Here is a 21,354-nt window from a genome sequence, read left to right on the forward strand (position 1 = left end):
CAAAAAGAAAAGTTTTATAAACAGAACTCTTCCCTGCCCCCCATTAAAAGCAAATGGCTTTTCTCTGTATAAGGAGGGTTTTTGTGCTCACCACACACGACTACCCCCATATACGTGTCTAGAGTACGAATAGAAGAAGCATGTGGGAAGTCCACAAGAATCCGATACAGCTCTGTGTTTCAAAAGAGAGCAGCAGGGAGCAGTAGAACCAAGTAGCTTCCTGTGGCATTAATTGGGTACAAGAAAGAAGGTCGTAGATATGTTATCCTAGTACCTCCCACGCTCTTTCAGCACCAGATCCTCCCCTTGGCAGCTTTCTGCTCTCCCCGCCCCTTTCCCTTGCATATAAGACCCCCTGAGAACAGCATTTGCTCTGCAAAATCCAGTGCTCTCAGGCAGACTGCGAACTGCTTTCTTTCAAGTCCTCCGCAGCTGCAAGATCTGACCAAAAGACAACCAGAATGGGTAAGAAATAGTCCCCAGCCTACAGACAGGTCTAGGCAGGAAAAGACTGACAGATTTAGTTCATGGATCCAACTTGGACCTCCCTGCTGTGGGCTTTTGCAGGCTGTTGACCATGTACTTTGAAACTACCTATCCTTCCCCTGACCAGGGACTAGTGCGTTTGTTTCTGAGTAGCCAATGCAGCCTAGAAATAAGTATAAACTTGAGTATGAAGTTCTATTCAAGCCAACTGTAAAAGTGGGGATCTGCTGCTTTGAGAGAGATCTGCATGTAGGGGAGAATCAAAATGTAACTTTCTGTGTACTTGTCTACTGTAGCTGTTACTTGCTCTGAAAGTTGCTGGAGGGTGGTGGGGAGAGGGGGTGTTTAGAAGAGAATTAAAATAGATTTTTTTTCCCAATGTGATTATTGATATATTGTGCTTCCCATTGTACATGACAGTGTGTTTGGTTAGATTAAAAACTCTAATCACAAAGACAGAAAAGGGAAACTGACTCAGTAAAACTGAACCTAAATTGTCCAGTTCAGCTCTCCATCCTGACTGTTTACTACGTTCTTTTCTGCGGATAGTAATGAAAAGGATTTATTTTTTCCTTTTTAAACACTAGACGCATATAATGAATGTACTGTTACATATGTAAAGGCACTTTTTCTTAATGATCATAATATTTTTTGAAGAAATAATCAGGCAGGATTCTTATGTGATGCCATTGCCATGTACAAGTGACAAAAATGTCATGTTGTATGGCTTAATGGCATCAGACTGTAGACATGCAAGAGTTTTGGGGTTTTTAAATGAGTTTGCATTGTTGCAAACTAAACTACACCCAAATTTAGTTTAGTTTGCAATGATGAATTGCAGTTATTAGTCAGCTCACCTCCCCGGCCGCAGGAGAGGTGGGCAGGCTCTGCAGAAAAAAAGAATCAGGCCACTCATCACTTCTGCCTTCAGAAGGTACCTTCTGAAGGCAGAAGTGGCAAGGGACCCAATCCTTTTTTTCCAGCAGAAACTACCTGCCTCTCCTGCAGCTGGGGGGCGAGCTGCTGGAGGGCCAAGTGGCCCGTGAGCTGTGGGAGCCCTGGTTTTTCCCTCCATGGTGGTAGTACCCCTCAGGGCTGCCCAGGCAGGTTGGTAGAGGGCTGGATGCTGCCCCTGCTTGCGGTTGGGGAGAGTTGGATTGGGCTGGGTGCTACCTCTGAGCTGGGGCAGCACCCAGCCCTCTAGCAGCCCACTAGTGTGGCTCCAGGGGGCACCGCTGCCATGGTGGGAAGGACCAGGGCCCCCTGCAGCTCAGGGGCTGCTCAGCCCACTGGCAGCTCACCCCCTGACTGCAGACAGGCAGGCTCTGCCCGGGTGCAGGATCTGGCCCCTTGCCATACCAGTGACAGAAGAATAAAACCCCAGTGTTTCAATTTAGGGGTCATAGAACAGAACCCTAAGGACTAAACCTCCATCATGTGTACAAGCGCCCGCAGTGAGTAAAGATTCATACTCCACACTTACAGGAAGAAACGATTTAGATCTGTGCCAAAACCAAGTTAAAGTGGAATGCTTTATAGATTTCTGTTGTGGGGGCTGAACTGAAGGTTGGTGCAGCCTTTCCAAATGCAGGCAGAAATTCAGTCTTTTGGAACACTTTGTGTTTGTGTGGAATAAGACCTTCTCACAGGAGCATGTTCCCTCATACTGCTAATGCTGATCTGGTGACTGGCATAATTGTTGCTAATATACCTCTTTTCCCAGTTCTGATTTATTTTCTCAGCAGTTTAACTTTGAGCAAAATTATGCCATAAAACTAACTTATTTGGTTCCCTCCACTATGTTTTTAATACATTACTGGTTAAGTCGAACGTAACCTGATAAGAGAACAGTCTGTTCATATGCTTCAAAGTAGATATCGGACATGCAAAAGTGGCTTTAGCAATCCCACTTTTCTAAAATGAAAAGCAAAATTGAGACCTAATACACATAAGTTTATGTAAGTGGGTTTCCTCATTCTGGGAGCCTGGTATGAAAGGGCTTTAATAGAATCTGACCCTGGAAATTAGTTTTAATTCCGGGTTGTATAATAAGCCTCTGTTTTCAGGGAATGGGCTGCGAGTTGTTTGTTTATAAGAATGACCTGTTAATAAAACCTTGGCACTTTTTAAGGCTTCTCTCTGGAGTTACATACACTCATATCTATAAAAAGGACGTTAAGTGGTGCAGATAAAGCAGCATGAAATATTTAAACATTTTCTATTCAGACTAACTTACTGGTACTTAAACTGAATTATGTGAGATTTGTGCTAACAGCTGTTGCATTGGGTATACAGCAATCTCAAATTCAGCAAGCTAAAACTGTTCTTACAATGCAATTACCTGTTGTTCTAAATCTACACCCTCATTAGGCTGATTACCAGAAACGCCAGTTTTAGCAGAATCTTCATGTTTGCCGTAGCAGATTAATGAATACACCTTGTAGCTCACTTTGTAAATTGTAACATTCATATTGCTTAGACAATATTTCTTTTTGTATTTTGGAAGTTTTTTTCTTAAGACAAAAGTTCTAAATTCTGTCATTTGCATGGTATTCATTGTCTTTGGCCTGCTCTGTGTTTTCATGGTTTCTTTGCTTTGAGGATCTCTGAACTCTACAATTCTCTAGGAAATTACAGGAGGGATAAATATTCCCAATTTTACCCCAAGCTCACAGTCAGTGACTGTTACAAGTATAATGTCAATCTCGACTGTGGCCCCCTGCTCTAACTGCTACATGAACACTTACAGCCTCCATTCTCTAACCTTGTACAGCTTATAATAATTACCTAGCAATTGGTGTGTTTAAAAAATACAGAGTGAAAAAGAACTGTGTTGATATGATTTACTAGAAACCCCATATCACAGCAATCATCAAAAGAACACCCCTTTTACAGTTTCCCCGAGGCCTAAAACTTGCCTCTCCTGTAGTGGGTGTTAGGGAAAGAAGAGCTTCAGGCCCTAGATAACTCATCCTTCATTATGTCTTACAGGAAGTTGTGGTTCACATTTTTTGTAATCGTTGTAAGTGTTGCAATAAAATGTCCACAAACTCTCTTATTAACCAGCACAGCAGTTCCCAAACCATGGAGCACATGCTGGTGGTGCCTGAAAGAGTGGCTGGTCTGTAGTGAGAGAAACAAAGCAGATGAAATGAAGAGCAAGAGCAGACACTGGGTCTGACTCCCCATGTTTCAGTGCCTGACACTGGTGTCAGTGATTGCAGAACGGGGCAAAAAATGCTACCATAATGAAAGTGGCCCTGTTTTACTGTCACTTGGCATGTCTGAAGGCAGGGCAGAGTGCAGGCTGCAGAGAACCAGGCCTCTGGGGATTTCCTCTATGAAAAATGACAGAATGTGTTTTTTTCAAACTAATACCAGGTAAAAACATGCAGATTATTTGCATGCAGGTAGTGCTAAATCTTTCCAAAGAAGCACTTTCTTCCTTCCCACAGGAACAATATCCAATGACAGGTGGGAGGGGAGGTGAATTCAGAGGCACAACAAGGCAGCTCCATGCTTGGGGCAGAGCAGACTGTCCCTGTGCTGATTGTGGTGGTGTAACTAGCCGCAGCAGCAGAAGTGTCTGTTTTTGCGCCACCCCACAAAGGCAGTGCCTGGAGCTGCTGCCCTGTTGCCCTCCCCTTTCAGTTATGCCACATTGAAGGGAAGTCATTCCCAAGGCAATTGGTCTATTAAGATATAGGCCACACTGTAGAAAAAACTTGAGTGATCCTGGTTTAGCAGGAACTTGCAAAACTTGTTGGCCCTTCGTTACCCGTCCACTTCAGATACAGTCCAACTAAACAATGACTTAATTGCCAAGTGGAATTCAGTGTCTGACACTCATAGTCTTAGCTGCAGATTCACATAATTAATGTAAACACTTGTATTAATGTATTGCTCTAAAATGGTAGAAATGACAGCTTCATCCTAAAAAAACTAATTTTCTATTCCTGAATGATTCTGGCAGAGCTTACTGCAAAATGTTTGTGTGATCCTCAAACAGTCAAATACAATAGCTTATTGTAATAGAATATTTGAGTAAGTGTGGAAGGGAGAAAGGAGAACAGGAGGATTGCATTCATCCTCTTGCCCTAAATTATCTCTAGCAAACATTCTAGCTTTTGTGGGGTTTTTTTAATTTGTTAAAAGGATCTGCAAAATAATGGTGTGTTTGCAATGCTAATCTAGCATGGCTCTACTGTGTGCTTTGTCTCTGCTAAATAAGGTGATTGGGTAAAGTAAAATTAAGTTTCATTTCTGTTATTGCATCCACTTGTAATAAAGGCTAAAGTCTTTTTTTTTTTTTTTTTTTTTTTTATAAAGCTTAGGGACAAATGAAACAGCAGCTTTTCCTTCCTTTCCCTATCTACAAATCCAGTTATGTAAGAAAATGCTTAAGTTAAAATGTCAGTGCTAGGGTGCCCTTTTTTGAGTAAATCCAATTTTAATGTCATAAACCTCAGAGGAGAGAGAGTAGAATTCATGAAACAATTTCTTTCCTTCTGTAATTGTCTTTCCAGCTCCCAAAGCAGAGGCTTTGTACAGAGAGAATATGAGGTATACATTGAATCCACTGAATTCCTGCTTTATCCTTTACAGAACCCAGAGACATTTATTTTCAGCTTCTCTGCTACTTCACAATGCCTTGATCTTTCTTCATTGTAATGCAGCCACCAGCCTCCAACTAGACATGTGTACCTCTGGTGCTGCTAAGCAGATTCCCTCATTGATAGCATTCAGGTTCCCCTCCAATCTCTTGGCTACATGGACTACCAGCTGCAATGCCTCTCTTCTGCTGGTTCCTGAATTAATAACTGAGCTGAGGATTGGTAGCAGGTAATGTAAGGGTGCAGGCTGGAGGTTTCTAGCAGGAGGAAGTGACTGGGAAATGAGTTTCTTGGGAAGGGAGCTAGTCCAGGTCAGACTTCCCACCAAGCAAAACTACCAGAAATCCTGGACAGGCTTCTGCAGAACTGCCTCCCAAAGAGCTTCTAAGCCCCCAGGAATGGCCACTTCTTCAAGGACTAATACTCAGAAGAAGCTTGAAAGTTTTCCACTTCATGGAAGAGTGGGTTGTTCAACTGGAGCAATGTGTCTAGATGAATGAAGGGCAGTGCATGGACCCCAGTCTCAAAAACTTGCTGTCATTTAAGTCTTCCTAGATCCCAAGCACTTGCTGTACATTGCCTTGGTGCTAAGTTGCAGAAAAGAGCTCCTTTAAAATTCAAGCTCTGATTTTTTCCCTCTCTTTTTGGGTGTTCAACCTGATACTTTGTGCTTCCTTTTCAGAGGTCTTCATCTTATTCAACTGCTGTTAGAGTTAAAGGGATGTGTGGGTGTTTGACATTTCCAGTACCCTCTTTTGAACATGTGCCTTTCTGTAACTTGGGAATCTCTAACTTTCACTATTATTATTTTATAATAGCAGAATGTGGAGAATGTGGTCCTGGATACAAGACTCCTTTGGATGCCATGAAAGGCAAGTCCGTATCAATTCTGGCTTGAAATCGTAGGGCATTGGTGAAAGAGTTGTGAGTTACTGCTGGATCACTTTAAAATGAAGGTGATCCAATTCCATGTCATTAATTAGCTCTATACTTTGGATCCTCCAGTAGGTGGGAGGAAACTGTAAAGTGCAAGTAAAACCCATTTTCATCTTTGACCTATTGCTGGTCAAGACTTTCAGACTGTGGCCTTGTGCCATAACAGGTTCACAGCACAAATAGCTTGGTGTGGAGTGCTCACACACAGCAAACTCTGCTGTGTCTATGCATTGAAATACTGAACATTAAAACAAACAAACAAACAAGTTTATCATAACAGAGTTCCTTGCAACCTTGCTTTTGCCATAAATGGGACCTACACGTGGCTCGCCAGTGGAAAAAGGAGTGATTTCCTGTCCTCATTTCCCTTGGGGTATCCTGCGTGGTTTTACATTGTGATCATTTTTAAGCCAGGCTTCTCTTGCACAATGGGCTAATCAACACGGGCATGTTCTGTTCCTCTTACAAATATGGAATCGTCAACCAAATTCTCACCCTCTTGAAGTAATTGGGTTGTATTATCTTTGACCTTAGTAGAGCCATGAATGCAGGCTTGGGTATTTTAAAGGCTTCTACTCTTGCTGGTTATAATAACCAAGGCAGGGCTAGAGATGATGCATGACACCAGAGTGTACCTTGAGTAACTGCCACTAGGGGAGGGTGGACAAGTCCTTGTCAGGGGTAAGGGAGATCCCTGGAGCTGTTCCTGTTGCAATGACCTGTGCATCCCAGAGCCCCTTCAGAAGTACTTTTCTGAACCAGGGTTGAGTCTTTGGGCAGAGCTGCACAAAGCTGAAGGAGTCCCTTCCTTAGGCAAGGAAATCCCTTTCCAGCTTCATGCTGTCCAGAGCTTCCCTTGGAAACCAGGATCTGTAAGTCCCTGATGTAATTCAGGAGGAAGGACCCCAAGCTCCAGATGGGTAAATTCAACCCAGTAAAAAACACCTCCAAGGCTCACCTCAGTTTTTTTCTTTTAAACTAATGATTGCCAACTCTTAAACAATGCTTCTGCCTTGGCAGGTCCCAGGGAGAAAATCATATACTTGCCCTGTATCTACAGGAACACTGGGATAAACAAACCTGACTATCTGGCCACTGTGGATGTGGATCCAGAATCTCCATGCTACTCTCAGGTATCTCTCTGGCTGTACTCTACCCTGCTTCTGCTTGAGCCGACCACATGCCATCTGCTTGCCATTTATCACTACTCTCTAGGGGCAGCAACTTGTACCCCTGCTTGCAAGAGAAAAAACTCTGCATTTGTCATTATCCTGTCTTGCTGGCTAAATGGGTATCTAATGCACCTTTGGAGGACTTAGATAGCTTTGTCTCTCTTCTTTTCATCTAGAGCTCCCTGGATGGGCTTTTCTCTCCTGCCTGCACTCAAGACACTGATTTCCACCCCCAAGCATGGCAAGGCAGCCCTGTGTCAGTTGTGCTAACTCATTTTTGTGTTGTACTTTATCATTGTCTTATCCAGAGACCCCTCCAGTCATGAAAGTTGAATTCAGGGACCCTGCCTTTTGTCCTATTTTGTCAGAGATTTCTTTTGTCCTTGGCTGCTTTTGGTTTTTCTCCATCACCATTTTCCAATAGACATTCCAGTGTTGATCATCAATATACATTTCATGCTACATTTCTTAGACATGTGCAGCCTATTCGCAGTGAACCCTGAACTATGGGTAACTTAGCTGGTTTCATATTTCACTAGAAACTCAGAAGTCCACTCTCCTTCTCAAGATTCTTCATGAATTTAAGCCAGTTTATGAATTCACATCAAACTTCTCTGAAACTCTGGTGGCTTAGATACATGTTTGAGTTTTCAGCCATTTTCTCAACCTCAGCTAAATAATCCTCCAGGAACTTCTCAAGGCTAATGTATAAACTCTTATTCCCAAGAAGACTTCAAAGATTTCTTCGTGCAGTAAGCATTTGGGTGACTCCCTTTAAATCCACATTGTCAGTATATGTTTGGAAAGACTACTTATCTCTACAGGATCATATTTGCTTGGGGCACTGGACAATTTTTTATCAAGTTCATAGCAAGTGTATTTTCCTGTCCAACCAGTGATTCTATATTTTGTCCTCTATAAAACGAATGCATTCCCATCTCAAATGGAAAAGCAGAATCTGGCAGATTTATGAAGACTGTAGCTCCCAGTTATTTGTTAAAACTAGGTATTTTAAAACTGGTTGGTTCATTGTTTCAAAAAGTGTAATCTGCATTCCAAAATACTAGTTATTCGTGTGTCTTAAATTGTTATTGACATTTTAGACTTTGTTCTCCAATGTTCCAAAGGAGCTGGGAAACAATGCATCTGTTTAGACATGTTTTTCATATGTAACTCTTTCTTTTATGTAATTCTTAATATAGATTTTACTGCAGGGGATTGAAGAATCCAGATTCTTACTGGGACAATGGCTTTAAGAACATTTCTTAACCCTACGTGACATTCTACTCCAGATCAGCAGCCAGAATGCAACGTACCATTAACTATAATCAAATTGCTACAAGACCACACTGTAACCAGGCCAGCTTTTCCCAGACAGAAAGTGGCTGCCTTTGTGCAGTTGTTCTTTTCTCTCCACCACCATTCTGTGTTTTTTTGCAACAGCTGGATTATCTGTCTACTTTCCAAGTTTTAGATACAGTTAAAGCATATCATTATAAGACAAATGTTAAGACATGCAGATGTCCATTAAATGCAAAGTGTGGGGAAAAGAAGTGACTTGCCTAAGGTCATATAGTATGACATATAGAGAGCCAGAAATAAAAACCAAGAGTCTTGATCTCCGGGAGTCTCCCAGGCTCACTACTAGGGATAGGACTTTCCTTCCCCCTCTCCTCCAAAGCAGCAACTCTGAAAATCTCCACCTACTTTCTGAATTTACTCTCTGGATAATAACTATAATTCCCATGCCCCCTTTCCTAATCTGTTTTTATCTATAGGGCTGTGTCCCTTTCTCTGGGGCTTCCTGTCCTGATGCTTTGCTAAACCTGAATCTTAATCCTTTGCTTTCATAGGTGATCCACCGTCTGCCCATGCCCAATGTCAACGATGAGCTCCATCATTCGGGGTGGAATACTTGCAGCAGTTCCTTTGGGGATGTCAGCAAGAAACGGAACCGGCTGATTCTTCCCAGTCTGATCTCTTCCCGAATTTATGTGGTGGATGTGGGTACAGACATGCGGGCTCCCAGGCTCTATAAGGTATGTCAGAGGTGATACAAAGACAGGTGCCTTGCCTGGAGGATGAGAACTATGACTTCTACTCCAAAGTTGGATGGAGAGTCCAGAATACATTTTCAGGGCTTTTGTAAATCTAAACTTGTCTGAGCACTGAATGTCTCAGTTTCTTAGGACAGTTACATGTACATGCAGGCTCCAAATTATTTTAAAAGAATGTAGCATTCAAAATCTAGCATTTAAATGTTAGGGAATGCCAGTATTCAGATGATCTGTCCAGACTTTATATACAGTAGTATGATCCAGTCTTTAACTGCATGTTCCTAGTACCTGCCCATTAGCTGCTAAATCGAAAGTACTCTGTTGAATGTATGCACATTTCAGGGCCCTTTCCAAACTTCTTCATATTTGGTTAGATTCTCACAGGGACTATAAAACTGCATCCCTGACACACAGACCATCTGCATACCAGGTTTCAGATCCCTGTTCCTAAGCATGGCTTTTAAATTAAAAGCTTGAGCATTTTGTGCAAAATAATGTATTTTTCTCCAGTTTTATTTTGTGAGTGACTGAAGCTTTGGGCATGAAAATTTCCAAAAACAAATCTCTCTCACTCACTCACTCACTCACTCACTCACTCACTCACTCACTCACTCACTCACATTCACACATACACATACACTAGGACAAACAGTTTGGCAGAGGTAGCAGGAAATAGATCTTATTAACATGGTATTTCCCATTACAGTTGGTGGGACGCACCTATTATCAGTCTCCTATCATAGTTAATCTTCCAGCTTTCATAGGGGAAATTAGGGGGGAAATTAGGACTGGATGGGACCTCACAAAGCCATCTAGTCCAGCCCCCCACTCAAAGTCTTGACTAAACCACCCCAGCCAAATATCTGTCCAACCTGCTCTTGAAAACTTCCAAGGATGGAGATCTCAACTTCTCTAGGCAGCCTGTTCCAGTGCTTGACCACCCTCATAGTCAGAAAATCCCTTCTGATCTCTCTAACCTAAATTTCCTCTGTTGCAGCTTGAGTCTATTGCTCCTAGTCCTGTCTCCTATGGCCACTAAATAACCCTAGTTCTTTCAGCCTTTTCTTATAAGTCTTGCTTTCCATGCCCCTAATCATTTTTGTTGCTCTGTGCTGGACTCTTCAATCTGTCCACATCCTTCTTGAAATGTGGGGCCTAAAACTGGACACAGTGCTTCAGGTGAGGCCTCAACAGTTCTGAATAGAGCAAAAGAATCTTTATTTGCAAGTGACATTCCTGTTAATACAACCCAGGATGCTGTTGGCTCATATTCAGCTTATTGTCCACTGTAACCCTCAGGTCCTTCTCTGCAGTATTGCAGCCCAGCCAATAATTCTCCAATCTGTATTTGTGTTTGCAGTTATTCCATCTCAAGGGCAGGACCTTGCACTTTTCTTTGTTGAATTTAATTGGAATGATTGCAGACCATTTCTCCAGTCTATCCAGGTTGTTCTGGATCCTAGCCCTGCCTTCCAGGGTGTCTGCAAATCCAGCCAACTTGGTGTAATCCACAAATTGAATTGTGCACTTGATCCCATTATCCAAATGATTATTGACGATATTAAACAATACTGAAACCAGGGCAGACCCCTGGTAAACTCCACTTGATACCACCTCCAAACAGACCTTAGGCCAGTGGTGACTACTTTTTGAGCATGAAGGTCCAACCATCGATTATGGACCAATGCATTCATGTTACAGTGGAAAGTACTTACAGCACTTTTGTCTAGTTTATATTTCCTTAGTTTAATAAGTGTCATGGGAGACGATGTCAAAAGCCTCGCTAAAGTCAAGGTACATCATCCACTACTCTCCCCTTATCCACCAAGCGTGTCACCTTATCATAGAAGGAAGTCAGCTTGGCCAGGCATGACTTGCTAGTAATGAATCTGTGCTGGCTGTTCCTGATCACTTTGTTCTCCTTTAGGTTCTTCACAATATATTCTTTGAGGACCTGCTCTATGATCTTTTCAGGTATTGAAGTCAGACGGACTCATCTGTAATTCCTCAGATCCAACCTTCTTCTTCCCTTTCCTAAAGAAAGGCATTATATTTGCTCTTTTCCACTCATCCAGGACTGCACCTGACCTCCACAAGTTCTCAAAGACAGTAGTGAATGACACTATAATTACCTTTAGCCAATTCCTTCAGTGCCCTAGGGTGCTTCCCATCCAGCCCTGCCAACTTGAAAGCATCTAGCTTTTCTAAGTAATTCCTAAGCTGTTCTGCAGTCACTCTAAGCCGTTTGTCTGCTTCCTTATCTTTGCTGCAATCAGCACTCATCATCTGATAGCTACCCCTATTTGTGGAGACTGAAGTAAAAAAGCTATTAAATATTCCAGCCTTCCCTGCATCATCCATAACTAGATTACATTCAGTGTTCGGTAAGGGACTTAATGTTTCTTCGGTCTTCCTCCTACTTTTGACACACTTGTAGAATCCTTTTTATTGCCTCTTATGGCCCTTGCCATTTTCATCTCAAATTGTGCCTTGGCCTTCCTGATTTTTCTCCTCTTACACCCTTGGAATAACAGGTGACTATGCTGTTCCTCATGACTTAGCCAAAATTTAGCTACGTGCAATGGGGTGAAGAAAAATAAATATCTCTTTTGATACAGAGACTTTCTTTGTTTCAAACTGGTTCTCAAGAGAAATTTTAAATTGTCTTATTTTCCTTACGATCAGCACCACACTCAAATGCTTCTATCTGAAAACTGGGCACTAGTCTGTGTCTCTGACAGAAAGCCCAATAATAAAAATTTTGCTGACTATTCTGCTGCTGTTGCAATCTGGTTTTCTATCTAGATGCAAGCTAGTTGTCTTCTTAATATATCAAGAAAAACAACTAATTTCAGTGAATCACAGACAGACTGATTTTTTTTTTTTCAGCCTTACTGTGTAGCGCTGAACCACTGGTTTTATGTCTTTTGACTATGACCATGTTTTTAATGTTGCAGCATGGTACATTTTTCTTCAAGAAAATAATTAAAGAGAATCACTAAAAATAAAAATAAATACAATAAAAAATAAATGCAAAGCAGTATCTCCAGTCATGTAAAGCATTGGGATTTTCTCAGTTCTCTCTCGTAGTCTCCTTCTCTTTGTCCAAGTCCAGAGCAGATAGTAGCCAGGTACCCAAAACCTGAGAACTCTTCAGTGTTCGAAGATAGCAAGAGACCCTTCTTAATGGGATGGGGTTGATGCTTTGTTTTAACCCGGAGGGAGGGGACTGAGCAAGAAGAGGCTTGACTCTGTGTAAACTCTCTTTAGGCTATCGAGCCAGTGGAAGTATACTGGAAATGCAACCTGGCCAATCCCCACACAACTCACTGTCTGGGTAATGGTGAGATCATGATCAGTTCCCTAGGTGAACCATCTGGCAATGGAAAAGGTATTTATTTCCATAATCATTCAGGGGATGGCATCTTTGCTGCAGAAATAACAGGCTACCAGAGTTCAAGCTAAAAACTGTAAGCTTTGTAAGAAGTTCCCAGTTCTTTTGTGCAGGTAGCCAGCTTTGCTGTACTGAATCATACAATAGATACTTGGCCTAGGGAGTAAATAGGTCAAACATCACAGGTACTTTGAAAACCCATGCCAAATGCCAATATGATTCAAACCTGATTTGGAGGACCTGCTTCTGGGCTACAGGACAATTAGATTCTATGGAGGTTCAGTCCTTGTGCCTTTAGATTCTAAGCAGCTGCATGTGTTTGTGAAGTAGGCAGCTGCCCACATGATCCATCAATACAGCTTACTTAACCCTATTTAAAATATATCAACTTGTGCTGACTTTTTACTGGCGAGGTAGACTTGAAGGGCTCTGATACCCATCTTTTGTCTCCATAAAATGTTCCATGTCTTATTGTGTGGAAGAGATAAATTTCCTCATTTGGCACTTCCAGCTGGCAATGTTTCCAAAGTTCATGTTTAAAGCCCTTGTGGGAGGCTAACAAACAGAGCATTACTACTTTAAAACTCATTCATTAATATCCAAGCAGTCGTCTGTCAGTTGTATGTGAATGGCTGTGACCCATGCCCCCTTTCACACTGGGGGTGTCTTTCGGATTGTAGGCAGTTGTAAAGACATATCATTTCACGTTTGTTTTAAGTACAAAGATGAAAAGAGTGGGTGTGAAACCTTCAGGACCTGCTTTAAGGCAGCTTTGAAAGAGTCTTGCAGGTCTTATTGGTTTACAATAACAACACTATTGGGCCAAACTGGGAACTCAGCAAATAGATTAAAAAAGCTGGAAAGGGCCAGGCAGGTTTCTTTTCCAGATCAATGCTTCAGTTCCCCTTTTTCCAGAAAGGCAATGCCAGCATGCCTGGGAAATCAATCTTAATGCAGCTAATCAGTGTCAGTAGTCCTACAGTATAAAGGCATATCAAGGTATGGGTGGCTTGTTAGGTGGATATTTATTTGGCTAAGAAATTCAGCATTGGAACTTAGGGAGGGGAGGTGTTTTAGCTTGTCTTTTATGCTGAGTAATCCTGCTTGCTGTTAAAATGCCAATAATCATGCTTACAGTAACCGGCACAAAAACCTATCCCCTTCCAAAAACATTCTCCACCCTTGTGTAGGTGTAGCAGGCTATGGATTACTTTTAGAAGAGTGCCTTTTTATTTCTATTGTTCCTATTTATATCATTACTTGTGTGATCATGTTCAAGCTGTTAACTTGAATGATTCTTTTATAAAATGTGTGTGTATGTTTATTGCATTAGGTGGCTTTATTTTGCTGGATGGAAAGACCTTTGAAGTGAAGGGAAATTGGGAGAAAGGGAACAAGATACCTGCCCTTGGCTACGACTTCTGGTACCAGCCACGGCACAACGTCTTGTTGAGCACTGAATGGGGAGTTCCAAAGTACATTGCAGATGGGTTTAACCCAGCAGATCTGACGAAAGGTGAGAGAACATTAATTTAAACACTCTGGGGAAAACCCTGACCAGGATTGTGACCAGTGGCACCTCTATAGATAGTGAAAACTGCTGACCTCAGGAAGTGTGTAGGCAAAAAAGACCTGTAAGCACTGTCTGCTGGACCTTTTTACAGAAGCTACTAAAGATTATACTGAGTGGCTTACACCAAGCCAGGCATGCTCACCTACCCTGGTCATTCTTCACGTAGTGTAAGCTCTTGACTCTGGTGTTCAACCTCAAGTTTTCCAGGTATATTTTAAAAGTGTACTCTGTGTTGAAAGTCAGCTGTGAGGAGGAGAAAGGGGCACCTCAGTTTAGGTTCTCCTCCCTTCCCCTCAGAAGGTTATTGTGCTTCTCCTGATCGCATTGAAGAGCAATGTTTGCATGAATGGAATGTCAGAGACTGCTCATACTGTTTGTGTGTATTTTGTTTGGGTGTGAAGACCTGCAGCCTCAGTGGATGGACACTCTGTCCTCCAGGCTCCCACTAAACATGGTCTTCCATGTCTTCTACTGTATGGTGGCCATGGAGACATGATACAGAGAACCACACAATCTGATGCTTGATGCCTCGCCCACAAAGAGTTTTGGAATAAGTAGAGATTCTTTTGTTAGGAGCAAAACCCCACATGCTGTCCTATAAAACACTTGGAAGCCCTCACCTATAATTGTATGCAGTTGCACTAATTTTCCCTGACAGAGATATTCAGATAGCTGCCGCACACCTGGAAATGATGATTCTCCAAAGTTAAAGGCAACTCTTCTGATGTCATGTTTGTATGACTTGATTCCTCAGGGCGCTATGGCCGCTACATTAATGTGTGGGACTGGACTACTCATGCTTTCATACAAGCAATTGATTTGGGGGAGGATTCCATCCCGCTGGAAATCAGATTCCTCCACAATCCTGACGCTGCAGAGGGATATGTCGGGTGTGCCCTGAGCAGTGCGATCCACCGTTTCTACAAGACTGACGTAAGGACTTTGGCAGGAGGCAAGGCTCAAGTGGGACCCTGTTTCAGGGAGGCTCCACGTCACTGAGAGGGCAGCTGATTTGAGTTAGAAAGAGCCGTCAACCAAAACTCTTCTAATGAGGCATTAAGTTTAGCAAAGTGGAGAGGCTGTATGAAACCACCACCCTCCCAGGCACGGAGGTGGACTAGGAGGTCCTGCTTTTTCTCAAAGCAGGGCAAATAATTCAGTGCTAGTTAGTTATGTTAGGAGCTCCCACAAGCTTTTAATATTCTGTCTGCAGAGTTTTACCCTTGTGAGGCAATGAGATTCTGGGAAGTGTGCAGTAATCAGCGAATCCTACATCTGCAGTGCTGAGACTCCAACAGGAGCCAGCATTTGCATGTAAACCAATGTGTCTGCAACTTCCACCTGCTTTAAAAGGAATTGTTTGAATCTTGAATAGGTGAAAGTTCTTTCCAGGAAATGAGTTGTGAGAGCAAGTAAGCTGAGAGAGATTAATTTGTATCTTATAGCAGATCTAGAAAATGACAGAATTGTCACCAAGAAGCAAAACCCAACTTCAGGTTGATGGTTTTGTTAATAAAAAACATTTTGCTTAACTGACTTTTCAGATAATCAACTCTACTGTAATTTGCTAGATGCTGTTACAATAAAGTAATTGGCACTGTGGGTCCTACATTTTTCCCCAGCCATGTTCTTTCTGGCATGAACTAAAGGCTTCTGCAAAGGACAAAAATGACCCACTTCTGTGGAAAGAGCCAGCCCTAGCCTGGCATCATGTATTTTGCCCCTCCTCCCTTAAACTCTTTATTTGGGTACCTTTTGGAGCTATTGTAGGTGTGCTGTTGTTGACGTCCAACAGACAAGTGCTCTATATGTTAGATAGTAAGTGACCAGGCAGAATACATGTATTTTGGAGCCTGGTCACTTACTGATGCTTCGTTGCCATTGTTAACGCGTATCTGTAGTACTTGTGTGTTGCCTTTATATGGGCTAAGTTAAGCATATGCTCTTGTATGCTTACCCTGCTGCTATCAAGCATAACTGAGCTTCTGTTGACTGACTAAAAGGAGCACGGGTGATATGTACAGTTTTGTTCCCCTGCAGAAAGGAACCTGGGCAGCTGAGAAGGTGATCCAAGTTCCCAACAAGAAGGTGGAGGGGTGGCTTCTGCCTGAGATGCCAGGTGAGTGGAGGAGGGCTCAAGATTTGCTGCTTAAACATCCTCAGCAGCAATATAGATCCCTGGCCATGAAATACTTACCATACCAAAGACATGGCGATGGGTTATCAGTACTGCCAGTGTCTGGGTGCATGCTCCAAAAGAAGCAGGTGCCCTTCTGAAGAGGAGGTTGCACAGACTTGCCATTCACAGTCTTTCAAACTGTCAGCATGCATTATCATTTGGAGTCTTTTTGGCTTGGCTTGATTGGGGTAGCAACGAAGCTGACCAGTGGCTTTCCATTTTTCTACAGTGCCCTTCTGACTGTAAGCTGTATCAGCCTGTTAACATCCTCTTTCCCCCCACAAATAGCAGTCATTGATGTGAAGGTTTATGAATTGGTGATTGCTAAATGATTGTATTTCAGGGAAGTCTTCTCCAAGGAACCTGAGAGCCTCTCAGCTAAAATGCTAGTCATCGAGATCCTACTCTCAGAGAAGGATTGTGTTTAGATTCACCAGTGTGTACCTCTGCCTTTGGCCCATTTGGAGTATATTCTAAACTGTCACTAGTTGCTAGTTGGGACTACCCTAAGTTAGAGCCAAGGATTTTTGTGAGTGATTTATTGGACAAACTGCATGGTTTGGGTAAAATTGGTGAAGCTTTCAAATGCAAGGCATTCTTTGTCAGGCATGAGGACAGAAGCATAACTTCCCTCAGCCAAAGCATAGCTTCTGCTAAATGGAAGCCAAATGGGCTATTCTTCTGATCCTCTCTGCAGAAAATCATGTTTGGTCCCTTCTTCCAGGTTGGCTCTCTAGAACTTGGTGGTGGTATCTGCTGTAGAAGGAACTCCTGTAGGCCCGGCTTTCAGCAAGAACTAAATGTGGTTACGGAAGGTGGTACTGAATGAAATCACAGTAATCATCTGGGACCAAAAACCAGGTTCAGATGGGGATAGAGTGATAGCAGCAGTACAGCTCACACTTATTTTTGGTGGGGCCTGGATCTAAGGTCTTGCCTTGATGCTCTGTCTGGTGTACTAACAGTCATGAATCTGTGGCTGTTTGGACCTTGTTTGCTGTTGCTGCTGTTGGCTGTATATTTGCTGTGTATTTCTTGCCTCCACTGCCAACTGTTCTCTTTTTTTTTTAAGGTATTATTAGTGACATCCTCATCTCCCTGGATGATAGATTCCTGTATTTCAACAACTGGATCCATGGAGACCTTCGTCAGTATGATATCTCCAACACCAGGAAGCCCAAATTGGTTGGACAGGTGAGGCAAGTTGCTGTGGTTGGGTACACTACCTCTGGTCTCCTCTTTAGAAAGGGAAAAGGACAAGTTTCACTCTCCATGTAAATAGCTTGGCTGCCTGGCCATGTATCTTCTATGCCTGGAGTCCTTGCTCCCTTGGTGACAACAGACCCTTGCCTACAGGTGTTTTTGGGAGGCAGTATCATCAGAGGTGGGCCCGTCACTGTATTGGAAGACCCAGAGCTGCAGTGTCCGCCAGAGCCATTTGTGATCAAGGTGAGCAACATTGGCTGCTTTCTCCACCAGAAGCATCGCATCTTAGCACTGTTTTGCTAATTCCTTACTTCGTTGTGTCTTGCGGGCCTAGATTGTACCTGAAGGTGTGTCTTGCCTGAGCTGGCTTAACATAGCTTGGGTAGAAGATGCTGCAGCAGAGGTTTCAGACAAGCCAGCTGCCTGAGGGGGTCCCCAGAGGCTTGTGTTAGCCTTTTGGAAGCCTGCACCCCTACGTTCTCACTGCTGTTGAGACAGAGTTGGCAACATGGATGCTAGCTTAGGTGGGAGTATGTGTCCTGCAGCCACAACTCTCCACAGCAGCACAGCCATGCTCTTAGTAGCTGTCTTATGTCAGTATATGCCCCCTGTATAAATGCCTGCTTCTGCCAGTTTTTGGAAGAAAAAGTCCCCTCCAAGGACAGAATGATTTTTTTACCTTAGTAAAGATTGAAGGATTGGGGCCTTTCTGACTTAACCCAGTTTCCACAGCCATACAAAACCCATCTCTCATACCTTTGAGCTTAGATTTAGGCATGCAGTGAGTCTCTCTTTTGAAATGGTTACCAGCTCAAATGAAGAGGTTTTCAATGGTTTTCTATCCAGGAAGGCAAACTCCTGTCTGCAGGAAGTTGATCCTGCTGGACTTCTCTGCCTCACCCTCCTGTTGCATTCTTCTTCCAAAGTGAGAACACTGGCAGCTTGTTACCTTGTTCCCATTGTACCTCCAGGGGAAGAAGGTCGCAGGTGGACCTCAGATGATCCAGCTGAGCTTGGATGGCAAGAGACTGTACATAACCACTTCCCTTTACAGTGGATGGGACAAACAGTTCTACCCAGACCTTATCAGGTAAGAAATGTTTACAGGTAGGCGACCTCAGGGGCAAGAGCCTGTTTCCAAGAGCTGCTTCTTAGAAGTAGATGATGCTTATGTCATATTGTAGAGAGCCTAGGTGTTTCTTTTCAGGAAATTCTTTTAATAACTTAGTAGTTTAATACATTCTTTTAATCTGAGAAGGGCTGGGGGAGTGGGGAGTTGACAGAATTCATGCAGCACTACCATTATGGAAGATGACCTAGCTTGCTGGAAACTATATAGCTCCAAAAGTACCTTCACAGACTGTCAGGAGTGTTGGTTATAGCTGTGTTGGTCTAAGGACAGAGGCAGACAAGGTTATTTGGGTAAAACTGATATCTTTTATTAGACCAAATAAAATAGTTGGAAACATTCTTCTTTGCAAGCTTTCAGGTACAAACACCCTTCTTCAGGCAGAAGAAGTGTCTTCACAGACTGCATCTATGACAGATTTTTTGTTTACAAAGAGCAGACAGTAATCTTCCGCATGACCGCATGGGGGCAGATTACAGCCCATCACAAAGTAGTCAAATATAAGAAACTTCTCTTATGCATTGGCAATTCTAGGCCAGGTTTTTCAATGAACCACTGTAATTTGCCTTCGAGTGACCCTCAGGTCCCTGCAAGACCATTCAGGGTAATGAAAGCCTCACTGATGATGTCTGTTCTCCCTACTGGAAAGTGGGCTCCAGACTGAGTGAAAGGCCAGGACTCCAAGTCTAAGCAGAAGCAAGTGCTGATGTACACACACACACACACAGGAGTTAGGACTCATCTTTGCTCTTGAGAAGACTTCTTGCTAAAACAAAACTTGTGGGCCTTAGTCTGGAAGAGAAGAGCCAGGGTAAAGAATCTCTTAAAATAAGATGTGACTTTAATTTTTCCCACCACCTGCTTTCTTGTCCCTCTCTAGGGAAGGCTCTGTTATGCTGCAGGTTAATGTGGACACTGTGAGAGGGGGCCTGACAGTGAATGAAGATTTCCTAGTGGACTTTGGGAAGGAGCCCCATGGGCCTGCCCTTGCTCATGAGATGCGCTACCCGGGTGGAGACTGCACTTCTGATATCTGGGTCTAATCCTGCTCTTTTGATATCCACCCCCTTCCTCCCCACCCACCACCTCTGTCTCTCATTTTCTCGTATTTAGCATAGATATGCAAAAGGGCATAGATGGACGTAATCAGCTGAGGTTCAGTCCATCTGTCAATCTGATGCTGAGCCTCAGAAGCTCTATCCCTCACACGATACTCTGGCTGAAGCAGCTAGACAAGTCTCTCTGAACCATGAAGCATAATGCCTTGCTTATTTCTCTACCCCTTCCTATTCAAGAGGGGTCCTGTGTATTCACTAATGGCCACAATTACTAGGGAACATAGTTAGATGTTAGGGGGAAGTCGTGCTGATGTCTCCACCAAAGGGTTTTAGCAGCTGGTTTCATGTTAGTGTCTCTGAAGTGTTATTACAGGTACCTTAGCATCTTGCTGACCTTGCTTATCTGGCTTAGCACTGAATTCTTTTGTGCCTCCATCTCATAGTCCAGCAATAAGGAACCCATAACCTGCCAGCCCAGGGACATAGCCAGGATCAAATTCAATCAGCCACTGAGGCAGTGCAGAGGACCAGCTCCTCAAGACGAACTGATTTAGTTACTCCTTTTTAATTTTGTACAAAAAAACTGGTGGAAGGTTGTGGGTTTATCTCTGCAGTAAATTTTAATCATTCTACAGTTAGGTGTTGTTGATATTTGAAAAGTAAAACAGATGAAGGTAGGATGTGGATTGAAGTGGAGTAGCTGTTCTTTGTAACTCTGTCTGTGTACCCATCTCCTGCAAAAAGAGTGCCTTGATCCAAAGCTTATCCTACCCATGCATTGGTCAGTGCTTTATTGCACGATGCAGTGTGAGCTGGGCTTGCCCATGTTCACAAAGCAGGGAGCTGTGTCCCAAAGCTGGATTGGATTTCCTCTGTGTGCAGCCCTGCTTTAAAAAAGACAAATAATAAAGTTGTTCTTTGCACACACTAGAGCTTCCTGTGTCTGACTTTTGCTAATTCTTCTGCATCTCAGAGAGTGTTCAGTGTAAGACAGATTTGTGTATGTCTGAAAGTCGCTGCCACTGTGCCTGGAAGCCCTGGAGGGGCAGGTGTTTTGCAAGCCCCTGTTGCTCTTTCTGAACCTAGATGATGGAAGGTGTCTGCTCCTAAAGACCAAACTTTACATGAATTATTGCAGTTGAGCCTCTAAGGCCTTGTTTGCACTTATCTGGTTCTGTTACTAGGCCTTGTGGGGCAGACTGTAGCTGCCAGACTGCATCCATAGCCACCCAACTTTTGGTAACAGAGCATCTCCACTGAATCATAGCCAGTACTCAGAGGGTTCTTCTTGACTTGGATGAGTTTGAGTTTTAGCTCTGTAACATAGCCTCTACCACATGTTATCTGATCATGCTGATGCCAAGAGGGAGCTGGGACTCACCTTAACCCGCTAGCACATGCTAAAGTTGTGTATAGACAAGGCAATGAATCTAAGAACGTGTTTGGCTAACAGTTTCCATATCCACTCCAGAAACCTTAGGTAAGCCCTGTTCTATAAGATAGTAAATATTGTCTCTGGGTTTATAGAGATTAAATTCTTCATCTAAATAG

The 21,354-nt window shown here is 43.0% G+C and overlaps 1 protein-coding gene across 2 annotated transcripts; it reads left to right on the forward strand.

Annotated features, from left to right (window-relative positions):
• Positions 1-281: 281 nt before the first annotated feature.
• Positions 282-20,730, forward strand: SELENBP1 (selenium binding protein 1). 2 transcript variants are annotated; one of them, XM_059718648.1, is made up of 12 exons: positions 357-465; positions 5,918-5,971; positions 7,056-7,168; positions 9,061-9,246; positions 12,535-12,655; positions 13,992-14,174; positions 14,986-15,164; positions 16,272-16,350; positions 17,483-17,604; positions 17,767-17,859; positions 18,588-18,706; positions 19,626-20,730. In XM_059718648.1, exons 1-12 carry the CDS (start codon positions 462-464, stop codon positions 19,786-19,788), a joined length of 1,416 nt encoding a protein of 471 aa, XP_059574631.1. In that variant the 5' UTR covers positions 357-461; the 3' UTR covers positions 19,789-20,730. The 2 variants fall into 2 exon arrangements, with proteins under 2 accessions (XP_059574632.1, XP_059574631.1); XM_059718649.1 differs by lacking the exons at positions 5,918-5,971; positions 7,056-7,168 and having other exon boundaries at positions 282-465.
• The last annotated feature ends 624 nt before the right edge of the window (positions 20,731-21,354 follow it).

The sequence above is a fragment of the Alligator mississippiensis genome, chromosome 15 (assembly GCF_030867095.1).
Source record: "Alligator mississippiensis isolate rAllMis1 chromosome 15, rAllMis1, whole genome shotgun sequence".
Classification (NCBI taxonomy): domain Eukaryota; kingdom Metazoa; phylum Chordata; order Crocodylia; family Alligatoridae; genus Alligator; species Alligator mississippiensis.